General features: G+C 43.1%; 1 protein-coding gene across 5 annotated transcripts in view; it reads left to right on the top strand.

Annotated features, from left to right (window-relative positions):
* The window catches only part of zfhx3b (zinc finger homeobox 3b), a 140,197-nt gene that overhangs the window by 68,387 nt on the left and 59,527 nt on the right, over nt 1-12,283 (top strand). For all 5 annotated transcript variants that reach the window (XM_078248778.1, XM_078248769.1, XM_078248745.1 and 2 more), the window contains exon 5: nt 8,558-8,789. In XM_078248778.1, the coding sequence (XP_078104904.1) occupies nt 8,558-8,789 (232 nt within the window). The remainder of the gene's footprint in view (nt 1-8,557; nt 8,790-12,283) is intronic.

Here is a 12,283-nt window from a genome sequence, read left to right as displayed (position 1 = left end):
TATGAATTCTTTGAAGAACCCTCAACAGAATTTTCACTCCAACAAGGTACTTAATGTTCCATGCAAATAAGCCCACATATAGACCCACTCCGTATATTCACCTCCACTCAACCCCACTCATTAATTTTCATTTTAAGAAGAGGACCTCTCAAAGACCATGTTGCTCCTTTTGTTGGCGCAATGCTCCTAATAAAGATAGCAGCCTAATATTGACACTGGCTAAGCACATCATCACTGTTCTAAATTAGCTGGTGTCTCTAGGAAGCTTGTGCGAGGGCAGTGCATGAACAACAAAACATTTCCCGAGAGATCTCATACACCCTCTCCCCAAAACACATTTCTATGAATTTTACATACAAAGGGATACAGGATCGTCAGAAAACATACAGTGTTACAGATATGACAGCCTTATTGCGTAGCCTGAAGCAGCAACCAATTATGTGGTAATAAAATATTTACGCTACCAAACTGAGAACGCCAGGGGTGAAAGCTAGATAATACAAGCCCGAGGAGACTGTATTCTGTGTCTACTCTCTGCTGTTACATCAGCGAAAAGGTAAAACAGGAGATCAGCTAATGACAATAGGCTTAGAAGCAAGAGCGTGGGCAGACCTGCAGTTCAGTAAGCATGGCTTTTGTTGACCCCTACTGCTGTGGGCACATTTAAGAGCTTTTTCTGGGTAACAGTAGCCCACAAAGTGGGAAGGGGACATGTAATTGTAGCATTGACTCTCTAGATGTCATGTCAGACATGTAAAGTTTTACTTCCAGAATCCTTTTGACTTCTGATGGCTACTCCCTCACAATAATATGGCAATGAATCTGCATTCCCGGCAGAGTGTGATGTTTGTTCTCGAGCACTAATTGTGTTTGGGTAATGTTCCTGCTCTGAATTTAATTTTCACTGACTGCATTAATCATTACAAGTGGTGTTTGCCTGTATCTTAATCCAACACCCTTGTATCCCCCGACACACCGTCTCCCTCATTCTATGGGCTCTTTTCACCGCCACCCTCTCCAAACTGTTTTTTTCATCCTTTGGCTCCATCTAGCAAGCGTTTTGCTGCCCACATTTGAGGTGGCTCCACAAGCCCATGCTGCCAATGTCAGGCTGGCGAATCACAAATGAGAGGCAGTGAGGTGTTGGAGACTCTTGTCAGCTGTGTGAGTGCAGGGCTGCCTCTGCCTTTAGACTGTTAACACATAGTGACCTGCAGTACAGCCGAGTCCAGATCTAGATAGTCAGTCATTTGTTCCTATCTAGGATGCACATACACTTTCATACATTCCTGAGATTTTTCTGTCATAGATGTACAAGATGATTCTCTTTGATTATTAGCTTAACATGTATTGCTGTGGTTTGCATAGCAAACACTAACCCCTCTCAGGAAGCATCTGAAAAAGTTGTACTCAATCAGCGATCAGTAGTGCAAAGTGCAGGAGTACAAGACTTGTCATACTGGCTGTGATTCAGATTTAAATCTCACATGGCGGACCATTTTCTTAGCCAGAAAAAAGGGAGTGGTTTTTAGCGTAATATTAGTGGCCTCTGGATGCAGTCATCTTTGTCTACTTGTGAAGAATACTCAGATACTGGGGTGGAGTAATGAGAAGTTAGGTTGGTGCTGCGGGTGCTGAAAGCATGTGTTTTCTCCACAGACTTGCTTGTTTTTTTAGTCTCTTAAGAAAATCGAATTGTGGCCTTTACAGTTTTAGAGATATTCCTGTTAGCTAAAAAGACTTCTAGCAACATAAAACCTGTTCTTTTCCTCCCTGATGTCATGAGTTATTATCGTGATAAGAGTGTTAGTAAAACACTGATGCGATTAACTATTATTCAAACAGACAATCTGAACCTCTCAGCTAGCTGTGTGCCTCCTGTTTTGCTTAAATGAAAATACAGTTCTTCCTCAGCCCTGTACAAGTGATTATTGTCACTGCTGTCCAAAATGGAGGGTTGTGATGATGAGACAGTACACTTAGTAATGGAGAGAAGGGCCAGGGCAGGTCCTGATTTGCTCCATTCAGCTTCCAGATGGTACCTTGCCAGTACACATGTCATCAAGTGTCTGTAACAGTTGTTTGGGTACTCCTGTGGCTCCACCCTGTTCTCGCCTCCTGCAGGCAAACTTATTGTACTGCAATTTTGGCAAGCTCCTCCCAGCATGGCTTTCATAAAAGCACCAGGAGGTTAAGCTGTTAATTAGCTACTGAGAGAGGAGGCCAACAGCTTGCTGTTAATTTGCTTTACTTTTTTTTTTCTTTTTTGGGGATTGACATCATTTCCTGCCTGTTTTGGAGTCATCGCTGTGTGTCACAAAAGCAGGACCTAGCTCATTAAGAAGGGGGGAAATGTGTTTATCTGGCTACGATTAGAAGTGCACATTATGTATGTATAGCCATGCTTATCCAAATGTTCTTAATGAGAGAGACCCTGGACGCCAGTGTGGGGCTCCTGTGGGCATAGGCCCAGGCTCGTTATCACCACACAGGGCATTGATCTCTCTACCGCCCGCTTGCTTATCCTCCTCTTGCCTTTTCAAAGACAGTGACTCGCACATGAATTATGTGGACACATTGATCAGCTGATTGAGAGCTATTGTTTAGAGCCCTGGGTCATTATTGAAGGAGGGATTACCCAACTCTTGTTTTGTTCACGCGTATGGGAGAGTGTATTACTCAGCTCCTTGTCACAGCACATACTCCCCATAGCTCGCCTTAGATTTGCAACGGCTACACAAATGTGCACACACTTACACACACACTAAGCACATAGAGCAGCCTACACAATCAACATGGCCCAAATGACTGCCTGCATTGATTGCCTACCCTCTGCAATTATGTTCCCATTGTTTACTTTCTAGCATCTTACTCATTCAAATGGAATTCAATAATTATTGCTTTATTTAATGTTAAAGTAAGTAAGAGTGGTGGGTGTGGAGTACCAGTAGCTGTATTGTCTTTAAGTGTCTCTATGACCCTTCCCCTTTCCCACTTTGTTTCATGGGCCTATGTTAAGTCATCCTCTCCAAGGACACCTACAGCAATCCATCTTTACCTCGCTATCCTCCCTTATGACACAGAGGTCCATTTTGTTTCTCTCTTCCCTTCCAGAGACAAATATGCAGCCTGTTTTTTATTCACCGGTTGTGATGGATCATTTCCACAGCAAGGCAGTCAAGGAAGCAACTTAGCACATTATGGGGTTTGAGACAGAGGGACAGGATGCGGTGGAGAGGTGGCAGGGATTAGGAAGAGTAAATGAGAAGAAAGAACAGGGGTGGGGATGCGGTTCAGGAAGCAATAGGTAGGCAGTTTGAGTCTGGAATACACAGTCCCCTAATCCACAACCTAACTTTTAGGCATGTTGCAGCTTGCAGTGGCTAATTCAAAGCAGCCACCACATTTGGCACCCAGTGGGGCCTCTGTGGTTGGAGCTGTTGTTTGTGCTGCTGGCAGACAGGGAAACACAGGCCAAACTACGAGCACTCTGACTCTAGTCACTCCGCTTTCCTAAATGACCTGCTTACATTTCAGGGGAATCCCAGCGTGCAGATTTATGAGAACCCAAGTCCCCAACAAACCTCTGCAGATAAAGGGGGTCATTAACTAAAATATTTTTATTCTCTAGACCCTAACCTCAAATTTAATCCTCATCATTAAAAAAAAAAAAATATATATATATATATATATATTATTATATTATTTGTATTATTATTATTTTTTATTATTTTTTTTTAAATTATTTTTATTTAACTTACTCAGGATTTCTAACCTTAAATTGTTAGGCAATAATTCGGCAACTACTTTTCAGATGTACTCACTTCACATATACTCCACAGCACATGCGTATGGCCACAGTTGTCACACAGTGATTAAGCCAAACAAGGGTGTTTTCTTCTCCCTTTGGTCACGGTGTGTATTTCAACCTAGCAGGCACATTACATTGTCTCCCTTCAGAGTGAAATACAGTTACCTCACTGGTTATGATTGCTGCCATGACATCACTATGTTTAAATAACAACGGTGCTGCTTGACTTACAGTATTCTAACACGTCTTAAGCCAAGAACTAGTTTGTACATTCTCTTCCCAGGTGATAGGGAAAGCCTGACTTCTGCCTCTGTGATTTTAGAGGATAAGATTGTCTCATTCTATTCCAGTGCATTGCATGGCGTCAGGTGTGAATTTCCGTTTTCTAGCCCTTGTAAGCCTCCCATGACACACACACACATACACATACTAAGACACCAGCTTTTAGTGCCAAAAACAGGTGGGGGTGGGGGGTATGCGTGTGTGTGTGTGTGTGTGTGTGTGTGTGTGTGTGTGTGTGTGTGTGTGTGTGTGTGTGGGGCAGGGGGGTTACAAAGCAATATCCCAATATCCAGGCAGATACTCTCACTGGCTCTCTCACAGAGAGGATTTGGCAGCTCTCTTAGAATTGATAGCTATTTAGCTCACAGATAATCATCTGTTTTAATGCATTAATTTTGTATTAACAGCACTGCCAAATTTAATGGTGGAAATTAGAGTATGATCGTAATGGTATGTGGCTGTGTGTGTGAGTCTGTATGTGCATGTGTGCATGTTTGTGTGTGTATATTTCTGATGTCCTTTTTGTCTATATTATTGTACGTGTTTGTTGCGTGTACATACTGTATTATACAGCTCCATTGGGAGCCATTCTTTGGAATTACCGGCTCTCTGTCTCTCTTCCACCCTTCCAGTAATACCCACCTCTATCTTGTGTTAGTTGGACTCTCTCAGCAACCACACTGTTTTGTGTTAAAGGTGCACTTTTACTTTGCATTTAAGTGGATGGAAATGCAGATGTATGCAGTGCTCTGGGTGGGTGGTGAAACTGATACAGGCGTGTATTGCCCACTCAGAGGGCAAGGTGCACTGTAGAGTTGTGTGAGAGAGGATGGGGTGGTACCCACACCGCCCCTGTCCCTCTTTACCTGAAAAAGCACAGAGCACTGCTTCAGCCTCCACAGAAAGCGATAAGGTGCTCCATGGAATTGAGAGGCTTGAAAAAACTATGATTGCATTTTTAAACTATAAAAATCACCACAGTAAAAGAATGAAGCTTATTGCTGGGCTTTTAAGGGGAAAAACAGATTGAAGGGGATCTATCCCTTTAAACGCAATTTAGAACTTCTTTTAAAATGTATAAAACAACAAAGGTAGTTTAGTATAATTCAGGCTAATCTAGCCAGCCTCAGTTTGTACTGTAAGGACTTGCATCTTTCTTTCAAAACATTGCTCTATCACTACTGAAGTATTTGTACCTACAATCAATGTGTCTTTGTGATCTTATCTGTTAAATCAGACCACTGATAGAGTACATTCACATGCACACAGCATGTCTCCCATGCCCAATAGCTGTTGAGTACATCACTGCATTCTCGGCGGTCACACATTTGTACTTGCTCAGCTGAATCTCCTATATGACTGCTGTAAATTCCCAGACAGTTCAGTGGTATTGAATCCATGCCACTGACCCAGCCAGCTTCTCCCCATTATGCTCCGCAGCTCCCCTCCTGTTGGGGCCTCGATAGGGCGCTTAGAAAGCCCAGAGTCGGGCCGACCAATTCCTCTCAGCTCAACATGACTTTTTCATTAAGCCGCCAAATTCCTGCACTCCAGTTGGAGGTGATTTATCAACTAGGGGCTTCATTGCAGGATCATAGGAAACAGACATAGGCCCTGTCTCATGCATTATTATGTTTCACATTCAATGTGTGTGTGTGTGTGTGTGTGTGTGTGTGTGTGTGTGTGTGTGTGTGTGTGTGTGTGTGTGTGTGTGTGTGCGTGTGTGTGTGTGTGTGTGTGTGTGCGCGTGTGCGCGGGTAACCAGAGAGGGCGATGTACTGCTAGTTTACTGTGTCTATACTGGGTTTGTGTGCTATAATCCTATGGATAATTCCTACGGAATCCAGTGAGAATTCATGTTAGATAGAGCTAATGCGTGTGAAGATCAGAGGGGTTTTGCACTCATGGGCCACGTTATTCTGTTCTCCGAGGCACTATGGTATCGTTTTGCCTCAGTCCTTCGTGGAATACTGAATGAGCAGGGGCCACCTTACTGATCACTCGTTGGTTTGATCTCCTCTTCTCGTTCACTGACTCTAAAATGCCCCAGACTGCGTTTGGTCATGGCGGTGCAGAGATGGTGAAAGTGTTGTTTTACAGGTGTAACCGTTTGACATTGTAGACTGAGCTACAAGCACTGGGGCAGGGGCATTTTGGCTCTGTTGAGGCCATCTTCCTGGCCGGTCAGGTTTGTAGTGAATTACGGCCGATTCAGGGGCAGGCGGTCTCAGGTTCACTCCTATATAAACCCTGTGCTTTTTATGGGAAACTATAAAACTCCCAGGATTTTTTTTTCCTCCTGAGACTAGCTTTGAAGTTTTGGTCAGGTGCTGTCATTTTTTTTAAAACTTGTCTTCTTGTAGATTTTTGGAGCCTTGAGTCATTTGCGGAAAGATTTTTTTTTTTTAATTCAAGACATCTGCTATGAGTAAAAGCAGTTTGCATGATGGATTTTGTGTTATCTATAACTGAATCTGTCTCTCAGGTTTCTCTCTACCTCAGTAGATGCAATATTTGTGCATGGAGGAAAATGGGGAGAAGAAGGAGAGCTCCCACAATATCCAGCAACACCTATTCATGACATCATGGATGGCTTAAAATGAGGCGAGAAAGGAGAGCACACAGAGACACAGAGCCTTTTACAATCACCTAATAACTCTATTACACCGTGCTGTGGGGCTCACAAAAAGGAGAGAGAAAAAAAACCTCCTATTCCTTTTCCTGGAAGCGGTGTCTTAATGCACATTTTAGGTGTAGAAGTGAGAAATATGAAACCAAAGAGAATGAAACACAATAGCTCAGAAAACCCCATAGCAATATTACAATATTGCCAGAAAATTAAACATTAGGAGAAAGGGACAAGAGCATTTTAGGGAAACATAATATTGTTATGACTTTTTTTTCACCAAACTGTCAACACCTGATTTAGATGTAATGTGGTTAAATGTCTAATGTTTCCATTGCTTTTACATTTTTCCAGCCAGCCGAACAGGCCATTCAGTGCAGGAGAGGATAGTTCAGTTATTTCTTGATGAATGGTTCAGTTTTCTAAAACTGTCTAAATGTATGCCTAATGTGTACGGTAAATAAGGGCAGGGCTTATACTAAATGAAGAATTGGTAATAAAACCTGATCAAAAATACTTAGTAGACCCAACTTTAATTGCAAGCTTTTAGCATTTTTATTGATTTAAGTTAAATTAAAATTAGCATCAGCGCATTGTACCCGGTTAGAAATGGCAGATGTTATTAATTCATTTACTATTAAATGTATCCAATAGTGTTTCATTTACATGTATGTATCAAAAGCTTTTAAAGCATCCATGTTCATCCAAAATATTTTGGTTTAACAACATATTACAATATACAATATATATTTTAAGTTCTCTTAGCATGCCTTACAGGAGACATGGGTGTCAAGAAGATTACAGTTAAAAAGAGGAAAACTTTTGGTGATTGACATTGATTGCAGCCACAGACATCCACAGCGAGACTCCAGTATTTGATATTGGGAGCAGCACGACAGGCATGACACAAGTGGCCAGACCGAGTCTGGGGCTTTCATTGTAAACATGCAGAAACAATCAGTGTGATGCTTTAGGATAGTGGTCAATAACTGTGATGCTCGCACCAGGCCCAGCCATATTGTGTTGGTCTTGCATCATTGATTGAGCCATGCAGGAGATAATTAGACTGGAGCTCTGTGGTGTGACAAGAGGTTGTGGTGGTATGGTGTCACTACGGGGCGTTAGGCATGTTGTGACACTGCGGAGGGTGGGCTGAAATCGGGACTAGGTCTGCTGTTGCGTCTTGGCGGAAGTGGTGGGGTTGACAGGTCAATACTAGTGCTGATGTTCCCGTTCTTTGAAGGTTATCCTCCTGTTGTGGAATGTTCCAGTTTCTCTCAGAGTGTACTAAATCCCCCTCCTGCCTCACCACTGGCTGACTTTGCCTTTCTTTCTCTATGAAGGAGCAAGGATTTAACTCACCATGATCAATATTTAGTATCCCATGCGTGAAACAAGCAGATGTTTGGAGTTTCCTTTTCAGAGACGGGAGGCTTCTGTTGAGTGAAGGGGATCAATGCTCCCTTCCGTCTGTGAGGCTGTAGACCCATGGCTTCTGAAGGGTGGCTGATGTGATTCCTGCCTACCGTTGGGCCCCTGAGATTTGCGTGCCTCACAGGCCTCTCCTGTCCTGTTAGCCCACTGAAACAGACACTCACGCAGACAAAGTGTGCAGTCCAAACAGTTGTCCTGAAGTGGAAGAGGTCTGGATGTTAAACAACAGGGCTGTGATTGGGAATTGATTTGTTCATTTGCCAACTGTTTGAGTGAAAGTGAGTTGGTGGTGCCTAGCCAGCTATCTGCCATCTACAATAACCTCGTTCTCTCTCTTTCCCACTCTCTTTTTCTCTGTGTTCCTTTCTTTCTCTATCTCTCTCTCTCTCCATTCTCCCCCACAGCACCTGCAGCAGCACGAAAACGCAGTGGAGGGTGATGCCTGCTACTACCATTGTGTGTTGTGTAACTACTCGACCAAGGCCAAGCTCAACCTGATCCAGCATGTGCGCTCCATGAAGCACCAGCGCAGTGAGAGCCTCAGGAAGCTTCAGCGCTTGCAGAAGGGCCTGCCGGAGGAGGAGGAGGACCTCAGCTCCATCTTCACCATTCGCAAATGCTCTTCTTCAGATACAGGTCAGAACCTGCCCCTGTGGCCCTTTTCTTAGTATCTCTTTATTTGCGTCTGCCTTTGTTTTACTCTCTTGATCTCTCTACCTATGCTCCACTGTCTCTTGTACACATAAACATACATTCATCCACTCCACTGAGGCATTTTATATGCCTGAGCTGTCTCAATTCGTTTTTTGTTTTTGTGTGTGTGATACAAACGTATTTGAAATGCAGAAATATGAAACACAAATGTGCATTACTATTTCAGATAGGAAGAACAGTACATTACACCACTAAGTATGACTTTTACTTTGATAGAGCCGAGTGAAATTGTAGCTAAATTGAAGAAAGGGGTTCCCATTGTGAGAGACAATTTAAAACAACATTCCTGGGAGTTGTGTATCACAATTTGATTCAAACAACTTTATTTTTCAAATGTATATTTAATTTTGATATAATTTGAGGTCCATGTCATTAACACAAGATATTCCTGCCTTCAGCAGTAAAAGCAGAGATCTCTGTTAATGGGAGTTGTTCTTTTCGAGCTATCCAAGACATATTGAGACAGGGCATTAAGGCCAAAGAAGGAGGAGCCGGACAACAGCAGCAGCAGCTGCAACGACAACAAGAACACCACAAAACAGACACAGCTACAACAGTAGCATGGCTGAAATAAAGTGCCTTAGCTGCTCATTAATTATCAACTGATTAGGAAGAGTGAGCTGTGGTCAATTAACACCCTTTCTTAGCAGATATTTGGTTTTCCAATCACTTTAACTCCTGTGCCCTGACAAAGGGGCTCTATTGTGTGTCCCTCCAAGAGGGAACCATTACTTCCCTCACACACATACTCGCTGTCTGTGTTATGCAGGAGCGGGGAGTGTGTGTGTGTGTGTGTGTGTGTGTGTGGGGGGGGGGCTAGCCTGTGAAGATGCTTTGTTCCAAGGAGGCAGGGATAATGAAGCCAGCGGCCGGGAAATTGCGCAAAAGGCAGTCACAGATCTGAAGCAAATCATTAGAGAACATATTTAGCTGAGCAATTAGGGACAATTAAGCTTTCTGCTCGCTGCACTCCAAATATGTTAATGACTACAGTACAGTGGACAGGCGAACATGCAAAGGCAATAGGCAGGGCCATTTAGTTTAAAAGGGTTGGGGGTTGGGAATTTACTTTTTTGTGTTCAGACAGGAGGAGTTGTTGTGCTGTTTTTATTTTCATTTTCAGCAGATGTTGTGTTTATCAGTCCCTTTTTTCTATGTTAACCTTTGATGTGCTAGATGCCCATGTTTGTGCCAGGGTGAGGGATCTGAGCTTTAGATTAGGTAATGGGCCCCTGCAGTGGGGCTGTGTGTGGCTAGTTTCATTACACACACACACACACACACACACACACACACACACACACACACACACACACACACACACACACACACACACACACACACACACACACACACACACACACACACACACACACACACAAGGAGACAGGGGTTACTCCCCTACAGAGTTTCTTCAAATTACAATAACCCTCACTAACTTGAGCAGACCACTAGTATCTAACAAAATGTAAAAGGATTTTTTTGTTTTGTTTTACCAACTATAAGCCTCCTTTCTGCTCTTTTACAACAAGCTGTAGACAGATACGCATATATAAACACAAGATTAATTATTATGACCCCAATCTAATTCATTGTTTTCAATCCAACACTACCCCCATTTGTTTCTTTTTGGAAAAGAAAAAGCATCTTGATCAAATTACTTCAATATTGATCAAACCTCTGTCTGTAATCATTAGCTCTTAAATAGCTGACTCCACACCTCTCACTTCTACCATTTCACACCCCAGATGCCTTGTTCCAAAAGCCTCAGCTGCGCCGGTCCACCTCACAGCCCCCACCCACTATAGAGCTGAACCATTCCCTCCCAGTGTAATATTTAATTTCCTCTTCGCTAGCTCTTCTGTGGCACAGGGCTCTTTTTGTGGTTGAGGCATAGTTGCTAAAGTGGTGGAACGTTCCCTGGCTTGTTAAAACAAAGTTGCCCCTGAATTCCTGGGTCACCTAGACAGTAATTCCCTTGCCTGCTGCTGTTCTGTGATCCTGCGAGTCTGCTGGCGTTAGGTGCTGAGCTTGTAGCCTGCCTTGGATTTTTTTGCAAAACATAGGAAGCCTTTTTTCCCACTAAAACTCTCACAACTATCATCACGTGACATTACACACAGACGTGGTATGAAATGGTAGCATGGGATAATTCTTTAAAAAGATCTCCAGAATCCCTCCATTTTAGACAATAATGTATGTAAGTCAACTGATACCTCTCTATGACAGCAATGGAATGAAATTAGGCCAGGTCATGCATGATCTGATTCATTTGACACTTTACAACATTGCATTTTAATGCCCCTTATGAGGATGCAGCAGACTGTAGGGATTTGGTTCCACATATCTCCTCTGGGCTGAGTGTCCGAGGAGAGCAAGGGCAGCAAAAAATTAGGTTTCTTTCCAATTAGACTAACACAGGAATAAAAGGCTTGCATTGTTTTAATTCTTGCTCAAACTGAAAATGTGCTGCTTAGGCATGTTGCTCTGTGACCACACCTCCATTTATCTTCCTTAACCCCTTATCTGTGGGGAAACAAAGGGGGTCACAGAGGGACCGCAGCCCTGTGTGCAGAGATCACTGAATAAAGCTCAGCACTGACTTGAACCAATGCATTGTCTGCATCAGTGCTAGCCCTCTAGTTTAAAGGATAACAGCTCATTACTAGATACAAAAAGAGAGACATGTATGTGACAGAGAAGGCATAGTATAGGGGTTAATTGTGACTGCTGACAAAGTAAAGCATCGGGATGTATTGGTATGAGAGAGATGGATATATGGAGAATAAGAGAAAATTTTGAGCAACGGATGCAAAATAAGTGGGGGAAACAAGTTTGGGGAGCTCGAGTGTGGGAGCTGGTGTGACACTTGAGCGTATGATGACCCTATTTCGTATGAATGATGTTCACCAGGGCATATAACTCAATGACATATTGAGGTTTCTCATTTCTTAACATTTAATCGACAAAAGTTATTTTTTGAGCGTACAACAGAATGAGATCATGCCTTTAAAAAGGGCAAAGTTAAAATGCACTGAAGGGTGGATGCCCTTCTGCAAGAAATGTTTGCTTTGTTTAGTGTGTGTGTGAGAGAGAGAGAGAGAGAGAGAGAGAGAGAGAGAGAGAGAGAGAGAGAGAGAGAGAGATGCAGGCGAGAACATTTTATAAGGGTAAAATGTTAGTATTTTTCAGTGGTGGTTTACTTGTGTGCTTTTATACAGTATGTATGTGTATGGAGGAGGCAGAAATGGAGAACAAACTGCTGTAAATCTGCCTCAGTCACAGATGGCAGGCCCTTGATCGCTGTGCTGTGACGGCTTGGCTCTCATCGCAGGAGGAAATCCCTGTCTGTGAGTCTAGGAGGCTGGGAAGGAGAAGGCTGGGGTTGGGGCCGCCTGGGCAGCCACCAGTCATTG

Source organism: Sander vitreus, chromosome 1 (assembly GCF_031162955.1).
Source record: "Sander vitreus isolate 19-12246 chromosome 1, sanVit1, whole genome shotgun sequence".
NCBI classification, from domain to species: Eukaryota; Metazoa; Chordata; class Actinopteri; order Perciformes; family Percidae; genus Sander; species Sander vitreus.
This window is presented reverse-complemented; position numbering and strand designations above follow the sequence as displayed.